At 39.8% G+C, this 17,785-nt stretch overlaps 4 protein-coding genes across 4 annotated transcripts; 2 read left to right on the top strand and 2 right to left on the bottom strand.

Moving 5' to 3' along the window:
• The first annotated feature begins 399 nt into the window (after nucleotides 1–399).
• si:dkey-57a22.15 (uncharacterized protein LOC795575 homolog) lies at nucleotides 400–1,304 on the top strand. The gene is made up of 3 exons (XM_064947083.1): nucleotides 400–408; nucleotides 551–793; nucleotides 1,032–1,304. Exons 1-3 carry the CDS (start codon nucleotides 400–402, stop codon nucleotides 1,302–1,304), a joined length of 525 nt encoding a protein of 174 aa, XP_064803155.1.
• A 7,051-nt stretch (nucleotides 1,305–8,355) lies between these two features.
• Nucleotides 8,356–9,279, top strand: LOC135521150 (gamma-crystallin M1-like). The gene is made up of 3 exons (XM_064947082.1): nucleotides 8,356–8,364; nucleotides 8,611–8,862; nucleotides 8,980–9,279. Exons 1-3 carry the CDS (start codon nucleotides 8,356–8,358, stop codon nucleotides 9,277–9,279), a joined length of 561 nt encoding a protein of 186 aa, XP_064803154.1.
• A 2,470-nt stretch (nucleotides 9,280–11,749) lies between these two features.
• crygmxl1 (crystallin, gamma MX, like 1) lies at nucleotides 11,750–12,606 on the bottom strand. The gene is made up of 3 exons (XM_064947093.1): nucleotides 12,598–12,606; nucleotides 12,167–12,409; nucleotides 11,750–12,028 (listed from the first exon to the last, which is right to left on the bottom strand). Exons 1-3 carry the CDS (start codon nucleotides 12,604–12,606, stop codon nucleotides 11,750–11,752), a joined length of 531 nt encoding a protein of 176 aa, XP_064803165.1.
• A 2,349-nt stretch (nucleotides 12,607–14,955) lies between these two features.
• Nucleotides 14,956–15,750, bottom strand: LOC135519332 (gamma-crystallin M3-like). Its single transcript, XM_064944510.1, has 3 exons — nucleotides 15,736–15,750; nucleotides 15,366–15,605; nucleotides 14,956–15,246 (listed from the first exon to the last, which is right to left on the bottom strand). Exons 1-3 carry the CDS (start codon nucleotides 15,748–15,750, stop codon nucleotides 14,956–14,958), a joined length of 546 nt encoding a protein of 181 aa, XP_064800582.1.
• Nucleotides 15,751–17,785: the final 2,035 nt, after the last annotated feature.

Below are 17,785 nucleotides of genomic sequence, written 5' to 3'. Positions count from 1 at the left end.
ACCCGCAGGATGCAATCTTTCTAAATGTACTCATTTGCATAAAATGGGTTGCAAATGCAGATGAGAAGAGAGAGTGAATGGCTACCTCTCTGGGCAACATATTTAATGCTAAAGGGCTGTTCCATATTGTTCTGTACCTATTGTCCATTGGATGTGTGGATACCATACTAGTCTTTTCTTTTGTCTATGCATGTCAAAGCACCAAACCAGTAATTATTTATCCTTTTCCCCCCAAATACAAATCCATATTTCTCACCCAATGTTGTGCTACAACAAAAAGGTACACATGTGCCAGTACCCTGAGTTATAACTATGTGAGCATTTGAATAACAATACTTTGTTTGTCAAGAGGTAGTATAAAAAGCTCTGAAAACATGTGGAATCTCTCCAACGGAGACCATGGGCAAGGTAGGGCTTTTTCCCTGTGCTAATGAACTGTAAACTCTGACAGTTTTACTCTCTTCTCTGCTCTATAATGTGTTCAGTATATTTTCCCACCCCCCATGGCAGCCCAAAGTGAAACTTATCATTGGATTTTCTTGATTTGCAGATTACTTTTTACGAGGACAGGAACTTCCAAGGTCGTAGTTATGAGTGCAGCAATGATTGCACAGACCTGCACTCCTACTTCAGCCGCTGTAACTCCATCAGGGTGGAGAGTGGCTGTTTTATGATCTATGAGCGCCCCAACTACATGGGCCACCAGTATTACATGAGAAGGGGAGAATATCCTGATTATCAGCGTTGGATGGGCTTCAGTAGCTGTATCCGATCATGCCGTATGATTCCAATGGTAAGTTCTGAGCGGATATGTGAAAGCTTTACTGAAGCAACGAAAGGAACCTGAAGATTACTTTTAAAACAAGAGTTGGAGCAAGGATAAGAACATCATTTATCACTCTCAAATTATCTCTGTTTATGCTTTAGATTTGTGCTTCCTGGAATTATCCAGGAAATGTTTTTTCATATCTCGGTATCCTGTTCGGTATCCACTGGTTGCCATTTTGATTGTCCTTCTTGTTGTTCCACAGTACCGGGGTTCATATAGGATGCGAATCTACGAGAAGGCCGACTTCAGCGGTCACATGATGGAGTTCATGGATGACTGTCCCTGTGTGTCTGATCGTTTCCACCACCGCCACGTCTACTCCTGTAATATCATGAACGGCTTCTGGATCTTCTACGAGTATCCCAACTACCGGGGTCGACAGTACTTCCTAAGAGCGGGAGAGTACAGAAGATACCGTGAATGGTGCGCCACCTGCGCCATTGTAGGCTCCTTTAGACGCGTCACTGACTTTTAGCCATCCTGCTCAAGCACTTGCTGTAAATACATGCTTAGTTATTAAAATGGTTCAATTTTTAACCCCTTTGTGTATGAATGATCTTTGACTTGTTTAAATATTAATGATTTAAATAACTAATATTTATTAAATGTTCACTGTGTTTTTGTGGTTTCTCATAAGTTAGTATAAAATGACACTACCATATTCAATAATTATTAAATCAAAGTCAGGTTATTACTTGTGCAAACAATGATCAAATACCACTTGATTCTCTCTAACGACTTGACCAATTAGAGTTTTTTCAGAAAAATCAAATGGCCTTAGCTACCATAAGTGGCTATCTAAGGAGGCAGGCAGGACAACATCATGTTTAGAATGAAACACCACTAAGAAGAAAATAAGCATAACTCAGAACATATTGAATCTAAAGTTGAACACCACAGCATTAAGAAAATATTAAGAAATCAATATTTTATTACTCATTACAAGTAGTACAATTCCTAAGCATATATAATAATTTGTAAAGCATTTAAACATATTTAGAAACATTTATAATGGCCTCTTCATGTAAGTTATTATACATTCAAATACAGACTTCCAGTACAGTATAAAATGAATAATGTTTTTCACGTACAAATAAGCCCACACTTCTGTGAAAATATAGAAAATAATCTGAAACAACAGTAAAGATCTGATGTCTTGCAAAAGACTTTGTGACACAGTTATTTATGACAAAAAATAAAAACCATCATTATCATTAACATGAGTTGAGTTATTACTTGATATCAGTTGAGTAATCGCTTCAATCAGAACTAAATAATATCATATGAATCCTCAACCATTATTGATCTTGCCACTGGTGGACTAAAATGTTTGATTCGCCGTAAAAGTGTTTGCCAAATGTTAGAACATTTAAATGAGGCAATTGTAAGATAAATAACTTTTATTCTGGTCTTAGCAAAATTAGAAATCAGTATTATATAACTTTAGTAATCAGTATTGAATGAATTATTGGATTAAATACAAATATACATGTGCATAGCCACATACACTGCTCAAAAAAATAAAGGGAACACTTAAACAACACAATGTAACTCCAAGTCAATCACACTTCTGTGAAATCAAACTGTCCACTTAAGAAGCAACACTGATTGACAATAAATTACACATGCTGTTGTGCAAATGGAATAGACAACATGTGGATATTATAGGCAATTAGCAAGACACCCCCAATAAAGGAGTGGTTCTGCAGGTGGTGACCACAGACCACTTCTCAGTTCCTATGCTTCCTGGCTGATGTTTTGGTCACTTTTGAATGCTGGTGGTGCTTTCACTCTAGTGGTAGCATGAGACGGAGTCTACAACCCACACAAGTGGCTCAGGTAGTGCAGCTCATCCAGGATGGCACATCAATGCGAGCTGTGGCAAGAAGGTTTGCTGTGTCTGTCAGCGTAGTGTCCAGAGCATGGAGGCGCTACCAGGAGACAGGCCAGTACATCAGGAGACGTGGAGGAGGCCGTAGGATGGCAACAACCCAGCAGCAGGACCGCTACCTCCGCCTTTATGCAAGGAGGAGCAGGAGGAGCACTGCCAGAGCCCTGCAAAATGACCTCCAGCAGGCCACAAATGTGCATGTGTCTGCTCAAACGGTCAGAAACAGACTCCATGAGGGTGGTATGAGGGTGGGGGTTGTGCTTACAGCCCAACACCGTGTAGGACATTTGGCATTTGCCAGAGAACACCAAGATTGGCAAATTCGCCACTGGTGCCCTGTGCTCTTCACAGATGAAAGCAGGTTCACACTGAGCACATGTGACAGACATGACAGAGTCTGGAGACGCTGTGGAGAACGTTCTGCTGCCTGCAACATCCTCCAGCATGACCGGTTTGGAGGTGATCAGTCATGGTGTGGGGTGGCATTTCTTTGGGGGGCCGCACAGCCCTCCATGTGCTCGCCAGATGTAGTCTGACTGCCATTAGGCACTGAGATGAGATCCTCAGACCCCTTGTGAGACCATATGCTGGTGCGGTTGGCCCTGGGTTCTTCCTAATGCAAGACAATGCTAGACCTCATGTGGCTGGAGTGTGTCAGCAGTTCCTGCAAGAGGAAGGCATTGATGCTATGGACTGGCCCGCCCGTTCCCCAGACCTGAATCCAATTGAGCACATCTGGGACATCGTGTCTCGCTCCATCCACCAACGCCACGTTGCACCACAGACTGTCCAGGAGTTGGCGGATGCTTTAGTCCAGGTCTGGGAGGAGATCCCTCGGGTGACCATCCGCCACCTCATCAGGAGCAAGCCCAGGCGTTGTAGGGAGGTCATACAGGCACATGAAGGCCACATACACTACTGAGCCTCATTTTGACAAGTTTTAAGGACATTACATACAATACCCCTACTATACAATACTGTACTGTACCTGAGTTTATTCTACTTGAGTTTCTTACAATTTAAGACAGGGCCCATGGACTCTTGATCTAGAACACTCACGACTACATAAATTCAGTCTTTAAATTGTCATGGTCTCAACTCACTGGGTCTTGCTCATAGGGACCAATGTCCGGGTATAAATCTTAGATATGACCATTTTCTTTGGTTGACAAACAATAGGCAACCCAATTTGAAGAAGACACTCTTTGGTCATTGGCTGGTAGCCTAGCGGTTAAGAGAGTTTGGCCAGAAACTGAAACGTCGCTGGTTCAAATCTCCAAGCTGCTTAGGTGAAAAATCTGTCGATGTGCCCTTGAGCAAGGCACTTTACCCTAACTGCTTCTGTAAATTGCTCTGGATAAGAGTGTCTGCTAAATTTCTAAAATGTAAATATTTAATCACTCCCAACCCATAGGAATTCTCACCCAGTTGATTACTTTTAAATAGTGGAAGCCCTCTATGGTAATGTCTATACTAAGACTATCTATCTAGAGTCCTTCATTTATCTCTATGACTGACACAACACAGAAACACATGCTATTTTGCCAAATAAAGATAGGTAAAGTGATAATTTAAACATCTAACAACATAATTGATAAGATGCATAAGTAATTCAATCAATCAACAAGTTTCAGATTCATACAGTCAACACTGAACATTTTACAGAGAACAATATAGATGATATTTCTCTATATTCAATTTAAAGGTTTTGAAAATCGAAATGATCATCCTGTGCACCAGTTCTCCCTTTATTGCGACTTTTTCCCACTGTTTCGGTAGTAAACATGTGAGTGGGGTGGATTAGGAATTCAGGACAATATTTCAAATTTGCAAAACAAACAAAGTGTGTGAATAGTATATACACGGACTATACAAAACTTCAAGAACACCTGCTCTTTCCATGACATAGACTAATCAGGTGGATCCAGGTAAAAGCTATGATCCCTTATTGATGTCACTTGTTAAATCCACTTCAATCAGTGTAGACATGGATTGAGACATGGATTGTGTGTGTACCATTCACAGGGTAAATTGGCAAGACAAAATATTTAGGTGTATGGTAGTAGGTGCCAGGCGCATCGGTTTCTGGTAAGAACTGCAACTCTGCTTGGTTTTTCAGGTTCAACAGTTTCACATTTATTTGAATCAAGAATGGTCCACCACCCAAAGAACATCCAACCAACTTGACACAACTGTGGGAAGCATTGGAGTCAACATGGGCCAGCATCCCTGTGAGGGTGGTGTGTAACTCAATATTTGCAAGGTGTGGAGTACAATTGAGATTGCGTCCTCTGTGGATCTGTTGGGGCGGTATGCAAATTGGAATGGGTCTAGGGTTTCCGGCATGATTGTGTTGATGTGAGCCATGACCAGCCTTTCAAAGCATTTCATGGCTAGCGCAGTGAGTGCAACAGGGTGGTAATCATTTAAGCAGGTTACCTTCGCTTTCTTGGGCACAAGGACTATGGTATCTGTTTGAAACATTTAGGTATAACAGACTCAGTCAGGGAGAGGTTGAAAATATCAGTGAAGACATTTGCCAGTTTTTCCGGACATGCTTTGAGTACACGACCTGGTAATCTGTCTGGCCCTGCAGTTTTGTGAATGTTGACCTGTTTAAAGATATTGCTCACATCAGCTAAGGAGAGCAGAATCACACAGTCGTCCGGAACAGCTGGTGCTCTCATGCATGCTTCAGTGTTGCTTGCCTTTAAGTGAGCATAAAAGGCATTTTGCTCGTCTGGTAGGCTCGCGTCACATGGCAGCTTGCGTCTAGGTTTCCCTTTGTAGTTTGTAATATTTTTCAAGCCCTGCCACATCCGACGAGCGTCAGAGCCGGTATAGTAGCATTCAATCTTAGTTCTGTATTGACGCTTTGCCTGTTTGATGGTTTGTCTGAGGGCATAGCAGGATTTCTTATAAGCGTCAGGATAAGTGTCCCGCTCCTTGAAAGCGGCAGCTCTAGTCTTTAGCTCGGTGCGGATGTTGCCTGTAATCCATGGCTTCTGGTTGGAAAATGTGCGTACGGTCACTGTGGGGACAACATATTCCAGTCGGTGCTAGCAAAACAGTCCTGTAGCGGAGCATCTGTGTGATCTGACCACTTCCGTATTGAGCGAGTCACTGGTACCAAATGCTTTAGTTTTTTCTTGTAAGCAGGAATCAGGAGGATATAATTATGGTCTGATTTGCCAAATGGAGGGTGAGGGAGAGCTTTGTATGCATCTCTGTGTGTGGAGTAAAATTGGTCTAGAGGTTTTTCCTCTGGTTGCAGATGTGACATGCTGGTAGAAATTAGGTAAAATGGATTTAAGTTTCCCTGCATTAAAGGCCGCTTCTGGATGAGCATTTTCTTGTTTGCTTATGGCCTTATACAACTCATTGAGTATTTTCTTTGTGCAAGCATTGGTTTGTGGTGGTAAATAGACGACTACGAATAAAATAGATGAGAACTCTCTCCGTAGATTGTGTGGTCTACAGCTTATCGTGAGGTATTCTACCTCAGGCGAGCAATACCTCGAGACTTCTTAAATATTAGACATCGCGCTCAAGCAGTTATTGACAAATAGACACACACTCCGGCCCCTCGTCTTACCAGACGTTGTTGCTCTGTCCTGCCGATGCACAGAGATGCCAGCCAGCTCTATATTATCCATGTCTTCGTTCAGCCATGTCTCAAGTGAAACATAAGATATTACAGCTTTTAATGTCCCGTTGGTAAGAAAGTCTTAATTGTAGATCGTCCAGTTTATTTTCAAATGATTGCACGTGATTGCACGTTGGGAAGTGGTGGTTTATCTACTCATCTGGCAAGTCACCCTGCCCTCCCCTTTTCCTCCATCTTTTCTTCATGCTGATTATGGGGGATTTAGGCCTTGTCTTGACAATGCAGTACATCCTTCACATCGGACTCATTAAAGAAAACATCTTCGACCAGTTCGAGGTGAGTAATCGCTGTTCTGATGTCCAGAAGCTCTTTTTGGTCATGAGAGATGGTAGTAGCAACATTATGTACACATGTTTTCATCAAATTGACTGTTGTAAGTCTGTGCATGATGACGTAGTGCACATAAACATTTATTTTGTGGTTAAATTCCTATGAGCTGAATAAAAATATGAGTTAAATGGGATTCCATCACAGAAGGTTGGTGACACCTTAATTGGGGAGGACAGGCTCATGGTAATGGTAGGTGCGGTATAAGTGAAATGGTATCAACATGGTTTCCATGTGTTTGATGCTATTCCATTCACTCCGTTCCAGCCATTTTTATGATCCGTCCTCACCTCAGCAGTATCCACTGGTTTCCATTGCATTTTCAACTCTACTGATGATTTTGTCAGAAGAAATGTTGTGTTGTATAGCGAATGTGTCCACTGTAGTCTTGGCATGTGCACTTTAGCCAACAGCTGGCAGATACAGTGAGGGTATAGCCTACATGATGAGAGCGAGATCATTTGTATTTGTCAAATGGCACCGGAATAAGAACCTTGATATTCATTGGAAAGAAGTATCTAGCTCATCACTGTGCACTTTCACCACCCTGTGAAGTTCGTCATCACTTATTTCATCTGTAGCCTAATAAACTGCAAGCTTTCCTGAATCATAGCAGGAGGACCACACAACATATCACTGCGTGACACCAAGTTTACTTCAATACGATGGTTATTATATTAATATTTCCACATGAAGGCGTTTCCACCGCTAATTTCTTGCATCATTAATTTTACCAACACAAAAATATCCCACCTGGTCTAGCTTATTATGTTTTGTCAACATTTGGAAAGTTTATCAGGCCTGTCGTGACAGTTTTTATCCAACATGTACTTTACTGGCATAAAAAGGCTGGATGGAAACCTGGTTAGTGAAAACTCCACATTTAACAGAACAATCATATATTCACATGCAAGCCTCACATAAACGCCAGCCCCTTTCAGACCCAATTCCATTTTTGGACTGAAGGAAATACATGCACTTGTGACTGGAAGGTGTAACTGTTGTCATTATAAATCAATGATAATTTAGTTAAACTAACATTCTTCAATTTATTTATCTGTACACTATCCAGTGGATAAACTCAAATGATGAATGACAAATGCAATTTACAGACAGGTTAAACAACCTTTTCCTTTACTAAGGGAGAGAACAGCTTTGAATAAGATTCTATAGTTGTATATTAAAATATTATTATTTCAAGTACATAAAATCATAATAAAAGTGCTGTTCAAACATGACCAGTATGTATGCTCTACTAGATTAAGGACATCATAAACACACTTCTTCTTTCACTATAACTGTAATATTGGTCTCTGTGTGTTCAACAGAGATGTACAACAGACTGTACATCCTCGATTACTGGACCATACTGTATGCAAAGAACATTCCTACTGATAAGCGTACACAAAAGTGATGCTTATAATGAAACAGACAACACAGGTCATCACTGCCAGAAATGTATGGATGAAAACCATTGTTACACTTCATAGGCCCTGATCAGCGAAAGTGTCATACTGCTCAATCATCAGCTTTGGACAATTTGAATAACAACACATCATGGCCCCCTGGTTTTTGTATAAAATGACTGCACAATGATGGTAGAAGCACAAGCTGATCCACTGTCAACCACCAACCACCAACATGGGCAAGGTAATCTGATCCGACTCACAGTAGCTACATGTAGGCTACAGTTTTACAAAAGTGAAATGTACATCCTATATTCTGTAAATATAATAGTACAGTAACATTATTTAGTTATCTGTTATAAGAATCAGTTCTTATGGGAATTCAGTAATTCAACATTACCCAGAGTCTAAAAATGCAATTAGCCTATAGGCTTGATGATTTTTTGCCTTTTCAGGAATTGTTATACAGTATGTCTCTCTTTTCCTATAGATTATCTTCTACGAGGAGAGAAACTTCCAGGGCCGCAACTATGAGTGCATGAGCGACTGCCCTGACATGTCCCCCTACATGTCCCGCTGCCAGTCCTGCAGGGTTGAGAGCGGCTGCTTCATGGTGTATGAGCGCAACAACTTCATGGGCCAGCAGTTCTTCATGAGGAGGGGAGAGTACCCTGACATGCAGCGTATGATGAGCATGGGCATGATGTTCGACAACATCAGGTCCTGCAGAATGATCCCCATGGTAAGACACCTTATCTCATAGATGATACATTATAGTGTAATTTCCTATTTGAAGATATACAACATTCAAAGTACATAAGTGTCCTAAAATAATGTTGTTCTTTTTATTGCATTTCAGCACAGAGGATCCTTCAAGATGAGGATCTACGAGAGGGAGAACTTCGGAGGTCAGATGCACGAGATGATGGACGACTGTGACTCTATCCAGGAGCGTTTCCGCATGTCCGACTGCCAGTCCTGCAACGTGATGGACGGCCACTGGCTGATGTACGAGCAGCCCCACTTCAGAGGAAGGATGATGTACATGAGGCCTGGAGAGTACAGGAACTTCAGGGAGATGAGCATGGGAATGGGAGGCATGAGCCAGGGATCCATGAGGTTCATGAGCATGAAGCGTATCAATGATATGTGCAATTAAATGTCTTTAATTGTTCATGGTAATAAAATAATTGAAGATCTTTCATAACTTAATTGTCTTTCTGATTTTCATACCAGTATTCATCTTAAGGCAAAATAAATTGCACACAATATTTAAAATATCACTGAAGCTTTGTAAATATTCCCACAATGATTACATGGGCATGGACATGTACATGTACAGTATAAGTATCTAATAGGGTACACATGGTACAACATCTTCAAGCAAACCTTTTAAATTGTGCAAGCTGCCTCCAAGATTCAGGTCATACCTGAATGCTTTTGTAAAGTTTATTAGTTATTGACTGTAGTTCATAGATCGTTTTTCAAATCAGTAAGAAATAGTTATAATAGAAGGGTTGAAATTATGTGTTTGTCATTTAACTGGTTGCCTGAGCTTACATGGCTGCACTAGTATTCATTTCAGTAGTATAACATTACAATTATATATAAACTCACTATTTTGCAAGCACCAAGATAACAATCACATCATTTCAAACATTTGGTTATAACTGTTTAGCTATTTATCTGATCTATAAACTAATAATTAACATGAACATAAATCCCTTTACCTTAATATACATTTTATTGGAACAACTGGAAAATTATTTAATTAACTACATTCCATATAATTCTATATTTAAATATATATAAATACATTTTGAATATGTTAAAGCCTCATGTTATGGAAAGGGAATGTAGAGGAGGATACATATACAGTGAGTAAGAGAGAGGGGAATGACCAAGATGGTGTTCGTAACCCCGTTGCCAGTGGGTATTGTCGTCCTGAGTCGGCAGCTCTACCACTAGACTCTGGGCTGATCCATACAATTCTAAAGTTAGGAAAATATTCCCATGAGGATGACATAATTTGCATATTTCCCAGAGTGCTTATTTCACACATCAGATGGGAAGATGACGTTATAATGTCTCAACAGGAGGCCCACAACTGTGGATGTAGATGGTCTTCATATCAAACAAATAGCATACCATATTTATGGAATATGTTACCAAGGGATAGCGTACATAAATGTCCGAATCAATTTTGGAAACCACAGGTCCATGTGCTAAACTCAAACTTTTTTGTAAATCATGCTTTGAGGTCAAATTAACATTATGCAACTCAATTACTAAAGCACCGTGGGCCCATTTTAAATACAGAATATTTTGATGTATGTAAGCTGTCAGTCAGACTCTGCAAAAGTGAAACAGAAACTCAACTCTATGGTTAATTGAAGGTATTAATTAGGAATGGTTAAGGTAAGGTTTGGGATAGGGTTAAAACAGAAAATAACTGGGCTAAAAATGAGTGCCTAGCAATGGGACTTAACCTGTGATCCTTGAAGACGTAGCTCACAGTTTAAGCTCTTCTTCTAACTCCATCCACAACACCCTAGCAAGCAAAGAACCTACTAGATCGTAATATGTGCACATGTTTCCCCTAGTGGACTGTTTGAAATTGCAATGGAAATAATCGTAATCTGGAGCCTGCAGTTATGAACCCGGGATTGATATTCCATATGAGAATGGCCTGAGGTTCTGTTATTATTTCAGCCAAAGAAAATAGCAGGGGTCCAAGCACTGAACCTTGAAGAACACCAAATTCAACTTTGATTTGTTATCTATCTGCACAAATACATATCCGTTTGATTAGTAAACTATACAGTAAACCAGTTGAGAACATATCCTCAAATGCCAAACACGTTTTCAAGTCTGTTTAGGATAATAAAAAGTGTTAGGCTGCTGATTGGCAAAAAAACAACAAATGTGAGATTAAGTTGTATTTATGTTTAATTTCAAAAAGGGCATAGAGGGAGGTTGAAGACAAATAAGGGAAATTTGCTCAGAACACTCCTAGTTTTATGTGTGTGTGACCGACGGTACTATTCACTTCTAGTTTTATGTGTGGTTCATGATGATGAAGAACCAGATTTGAAGAGCAACATTCTAAAAAAAAGAGATAGTATTATGTAGAGCAAGGTATAAAGTGTGGTATCTACATTTTTTATACAGTATACAGAAACTACAGTAATTCAGTTTAGTTAATTGCTTTACCTCACTGTGCAGAATTGTGCTTGATTTTCATTGAATGAGTAGGTATTCTCTCTGTCACTCACAGTGAGGTATTGTGAGATGCTGGTGAGTGTTGTGATTTTATGGTTTTACTTTAGTAGTAAGGCATTTTTGGTGTGTGAAGTAAGCATTCTTCCGTCTTCAGATAATGGCTTGAAAAACATTAAAAAAATAATTGGATGATGACTTTGACCAGTTGTTTTCTCTCTACAGTATGAAACATAACTATTAGATGGCTCAATTCAACACATTTGCTGAAACTTTGCAAGGTGTAAAGAGTACAGTATGTTTTTATACTTATTGAGTGAACACTAGAGAAGACAATAAGATGGCGGGTGGACCTAACTTTTATTCATTTCAATGTTAGGCTCAGTTTCATGTTGACAATGTATTGCCTCTCAGTTTGGGTGAGCAACAACACGTCTGATGGAGCCAATCTTGGAATTGATGGCTCCCCAGTCACTGTATCTCCTGTACTCGCCAGGCCTCAGGAGATACTGCCTGCCTCTGTAGTTGGGATGCTCATAGAAAAGCCAATACCCCTCCATAACATTGCAAGAGTTGATATCATTGTAATGGAATCGATCGTAGAGGGAGGGGCAGTCATCGGCAAACTCCAGCATCTGACCGCCAAAGTCAGAGCGCTCGTAGATTCTCATCTTGTGAGCTCCCTGATTCTGAGAACAAGGAGGAGAAGATGGGTATGTTCATTCAGCCACTTTACTATTAAGTTTCATGTTTATTTGCCATGTGTATTACTACCTACATCAATGATAGGTTAACTTGTATACCAGGAAAGAGGAATATAGGCTCACTTGAGGGATCATCCGGCAGGATTTCACGCAATCATTAAAGCCCATCCAGCGCTGGTAGTCGGGATACTCGCCTCTTCTCAGGAAGTACTGGTAGCCCATGTAGTTTGGCCGCTCATAGACCATCCAGCTACCACTCTCCACTTGGATGGAGTTACAGTGGCTGAAATGGGTGTGCAGGTCGGCACAGTCGGTGTTGCACTCATAGGAGCGACCCTGGAAGTTCTTGTCCTCGTAGAAGATTATCTAAAAATACGAATGGAAGTCAACATGCATACAATGGAATGAACATTGAGTTTTGTGCCATGCAAAGGATCAAACAACTGAGTGTCTATCTCGCAGCCAGGTGTTCATTGTTCTTTGTTCTGTCAGACAAACAATGAGCAAGAAGGTGTGACAGGACAAAAGATGTGCAGCGAAACAACATGCCTTACCTTTCCCATTGTGTTAGGTAAATGTGATCACACTGCAACACTGACTAAGCGAGCCATGGTCCTTTTATATCCCATAGGAATAGAGACATTGTTATGTTAATCAATTGACTTTAGATGTCAGCCTTTTTGAAAATACAGCATGGCTGCCAAATTACAAAAGATAGTTGTTTTTCTTTGTCAGCAGGGTGAATTGCCTTTTTGTTACGTACACAAAGGCTTCAATGGTGCTAATTAACTTATCATGTACTCTACACATGTTTATTAGTGGAAAACCAAAATCTGAAAGAACAGATGACAGAATATTCCACCCAAAACTGATGACAGAATACTAAAATTCAAAATGTATTTATTATGCATTTATTTGATCTTTAAAAGTAAGCTCTCATACATATACATTCATTGATTGTTATGAATCACCTTCACTGTGGTGAATATTAAATATGATCGGATGCGCACAAATATTACCATTATTGTTTGACATATACTACTTTCTGCATCGCTACCCTACTTATAAATATAATTCATGAACATTTCAAACACACAGCAAACTATAATAAAAGTATGGATAGTAAGAAAATGTGGGATTTGACTCCCCTTGCCTGGTGGTTTCAGTACTGTTTCAGTGGTCAGGTTTTGGAATACTTCCAGCCAAACTTGTGCTCGTGCCACCTGTGGTCTCAGTTGACCCACAGCCAAGTGAGTGGCTGCTGGTGTGGACAACAACTCAGGTCATGTGATTGACTGTATTGAGTTTTACAATATACCACCCAGTGGCCAACAGGAGAGTGACCTTCAATATTTACAGTGGGTCTCATTTTGACTGTAATGAATGGCTTCTTCCCAGTTGTGCCTAATGCTACCTGAATGGCAGGACTGTGAATTGGAACAGGCCAAACTATTAAAAGGTACTGTGTACCAACATGCTCACCAGTAATGTATTCAAATAGCAAACTGCTTCCACAACACCTTGCTCTTCCTCTCTGTAGCAACTCTGTTAGTTGATAGACAATCACAACTTGGTATGAACCTACTTTAAGGTTAAACATACAGTACAATTTGAGAGATTGCAGTTCCATTCTTTTTGTTAATCAAACATTAATGTATATAACTACATAAACAAACCAATTGAGGCTTTTGTTTTCAAGGTAAGGAAACATAGTGACGACTGCAGCTGCAGATCCTAGGCCAAATACCCCAGGTTATTTGTTAATGTAAAATCTTCTGACAGTTGACAGCCTTATTCTAGCAAGATAACCAAGTTTATTGGTATTTTTAGGAAACATATTTCTGTACAGGTTGCTATATGAGCGTCCTAATGAACAATATTAAAATGCTTCATGACATAGTATATATAAAGAATCTGTTTGTTATTCATTAAATCTAATGAGTATATTTAGTGTTATTTAGTATTCATCAACACCGTTTAATTAATAGAAATGTATACACATCTACATCTTGAATATATAGATATACATTATGATATATACATTGTATTTTTATAAATAAACATGATATACATTTATAATATAAAATAATATATTAGTATAAAATGTAAATACAAAATATTATCGAAATCATAATTATCAAAATCATAATGTGGGCCTGCGAGTCTTTGGATGTATCTAATGGTTAAACTAATAATGGTTAAACTAATAATGGTTAAACTAATAATGGTTAAACTAATAAACCTCCCACTGTACAGGATTGAGATACAGTTATTTGACTGAATCACTTTTCTTGAGCCTTCATCTGTACACATAATCCAGAACACTGCTATTATACTGTGGAGATGCTGCCCTCTCCTGGGTTTGCTGTGACTTGTGGATGGCAGTATTTGTGGAGCATACATTGTACAGCCTTGGAGGTGTATTACAGTAAGTTGCCACATCAATAAGCTGTTTATTCCAAAGAGGAATGCCCAACAAATATCCACAATTCCTGTTTTTCCTTTACAGTATGTATAATAAGAGCTGATGCAGCTGAAGCATGAGCTGTATACTGATGCTGATACAAAGTATTTTCTACAAATGGTTGACTTACTACTAGAATAGACAGTACTTACTAACATTTCATTCAACATTAACCTTATGTAATGATCAGTGGTTTTAACAGATTTTAATTCCATTAACTCCACATCAAGTTTTGAAATGGTATGCATCGTAACAACCTCATCACCTGGGGAGGACATGTCCTGGTGTACTGCTCCCGTTGCACTGGGAAAACGAACCATATGAAAATGCAGAATTATGTTCTGATTGCACCTTTACCTCAAACCAAGGACTCAAATGAAAATGAAAGAGACTTCAATTTAAAAGGTAAGTGATTTTATTTATACTCAAATTTTAGACATTGGTGCGTTTAATAACAAGAATCCATGATACGCCTCATGCTGTTGACCCTCATGGGGTTGGAGCCCATGTGCATGCTCAACTCTCTCATGTTCCTGTACTCTCCAGGCCTCATGTACATCTGCCTGCCTCTGTAGTTGGGCTGCTCGTACATCAGCCAGTGGCCGTCCATCACATTGCAGGACTGCATGTCGTTCATGCGGAAACGATCGGTCATGGACTCACAGTCATCGCTCAGCTCGTGCATCTGACCTCCAAAGTTCTCCTTCTCGTACATCCTCATCCTAAAGTTTCCTCTGTGCTGTAAACGGATATGGGAAAGGTGTTTTACCAAATTGTGTGAAATATACATTCACATTGCTTTTGCTGGAACTGTCTGTATGGCCTATGGGAGTCAATGAACAGATTCATTACATTTACCATGGGGATGTTACGGCAAGACCTGATGCAATCGTTCATGCCCATACGCTGGTAGTCACCATACTCTCCCCTTCTCACAAAGTACTGGTTTCCCATGAAGTTGGAATGATCATAGACCATGAAGCAGCCGCTTTCAACCCTGCAGGAGTTGCACCTGCTCAGGTAGGAGGTCAGCTCAGGGCAGTCGCTGGAGGTCTCATAGGAACGACCCTGAAAGTTCCTGTCCTCGTAGAAGATGATCTAAAAACACACAACAAAACCATAATTTACAAAAACAAATTGTGGTTCTAACAGTACAGTACAATTGATTGATTGTTATAAACAAATTAGAAAAAGCTTAAAAGTCCAATTCTGTCAAAGCTCCCCACACCTTTCCCATAGACATGGTTGCGGTTACTGTATTGGTCTCAGGATTGTACAATTTTCTGTATGTTCCCCTATCGCTTTTATACTTGAGCCGACAGCCAAAGAATATGTGGCTCCATTGTTCAAACCCCTGACAGAGCAATATGACACAGAGGCCCACCCTGTACAGTTCAATTCAAAGTGGCCTTTAAAGGGTCATTATTTGCAGCTGTGTGCATTTGTGAGGAAAGCCCATCTCTTTATTGTTTCTGTTGAATAACAGTATGAAGGTGAATTCTTCATATCGAGGCTTTTCAGAGATATCAACAAACCCAACGGACATTTGTTCATGGTTATTACGATTTAAATCTTTATATTTAAAAAAGCACAAAAGAATAGTAGCATAATGATTCAAAAATTTGTCTATTAGAAAAAGATAACACATTACTGAATTGTTTAATTCATATTAACTGGTCTTGCCCAGTGTTAATACATGTGGATGAATTTAGTTTTTATCCTAATGCTATAAAATGGTTGTTGATATTTTCTATCCTCCAACAAAACTGCTGCATAAAATGTATCAATTGACAAATTGTATAACTGGAATCCAAAACATTGTAGTTACGGTTTGTATAGTGGTTAATACCCTCTAAGGAAAAAAGGTTTCCAAAAGTGCTTGGCTGTCCCCATAAAAGCTCAGTTTTTGAGTCCAGGTAGAACCCTTGTTTTTCTGTGGAAAGGGTTCTACATGGAACCCATAAGGGTTCTACCTAGAACCAAAATAGTTTTACATGGAACCAAAAAGAGTTCTTCAAAGGCTTTTCCTATGGGGACAGCTGAAGAACCATTTTAGGTTCTTGATAGGACCTTTTTTTCTAAGAGTGTATGTTTCCACTGATATTTACCTGGTATTTATTTGGAAATAATTTGGTACCAATGGAGACTTTCTTCTACTTACCTCAAATAACTCAATAGTTGGTAACTGTCTAGCACCTAATAATGCCATGCTCGTATTAATAGGCCTTGGCCTGTTCCGACAATATTAACAGACCTAGGAACAGTCATGCCGCTTGGGTTGCATTATGCACTGGATTTGGTCTGTTCCGATTCACAGTCATGCCATTTGGGTTGCATTATACACCGGATTTGGTCTGTTCCGATTCACAGTCATGCCATTTGGGTTGCATTATGCACCGGATTTGGTCCGTTCCCAATTCACAGTCATGCCATTTGGTTTGCATTATGCACTGTATTTGGTCCGTTCCCAATTCACAGTCATGCCATTTGGTTTCTAAGAGTGTATGTTTCCACTGATATTTACCTGGTATTTATTTGGAAATAATTTGGTACCAATGGAGACTTTCTTCTACTTACCTCAAATAACTCAATAGTTGGTAACTGTCTAGCACCTAATAATGCCATGCTCGTATTAATAGGCCTTGGCCTGTTCCGACAATATTAACAGACCTAGGAACAGTCATGCCGCTTGGGTTGCATTATGCACTGGATTTGGTCTGTTCCGATTCACAGTCATGCCATTTGGGTTGCATTATACACGGATTTGGTCTGTTCCGATTCACAGTCATGCCATTTGGGTTGCATTATGCACCGGATTTGGTCCGTTCCCAATTCACAGTCATGCCATTTGGTTTGCATTATGCACTGTATTTGGTCCGTTCCCAATTCACAGTCATGCCATTTGGTTTCTAAGAGTGTATGTTTCCACTGATATTTACCTGGTATTTATTTGGAAATAATTTGGTACCAATGGAGACTTTCTTCTACTTACCTCAAATAACTCAATAGTTGGTAACTGTCTAGCACCTAATAATGCCATGCTCGTATTAATAGGCCTTGGCCTGTTCCGACAATATTAACAGACCTAGGAACAGTCATGCCGCTTGGGTTGCATTATGCACTGGATTTGGTCTGTTCCGATTCACAGTCATGCCATTTGGGTTGCATTATGCACCGGATTTGGTCTGTTCCGATTCACAGTCATGCCATTTGGGTTGCATTATGCACCGGATTTGGTCTGTTCCGATTCACAGTCATGCCGCTTGGGTTGCATTATG

Source organism: Oncorhynchus masou, chromosome 29 (genome assembly GCF_036934945.1).
Source record: "Oncorhynchus masou masou isolate Uvic2021 chromosome 29, UVic_Omas_1.1, whole genome shotgun sequence".
Classification (NCBI taxonomy): domain Eukaryota; kingdom Metazoa; phylum Chordata; class Actinopteri; order Salmoniformes; family Salmonidae; genus Oncorhynchus; species Oncorhynchus masou.
Note: the sequence above shows the minus strand (reverse complement) of the source record. Positions and strands in the feature narration are given on the sequence as shown.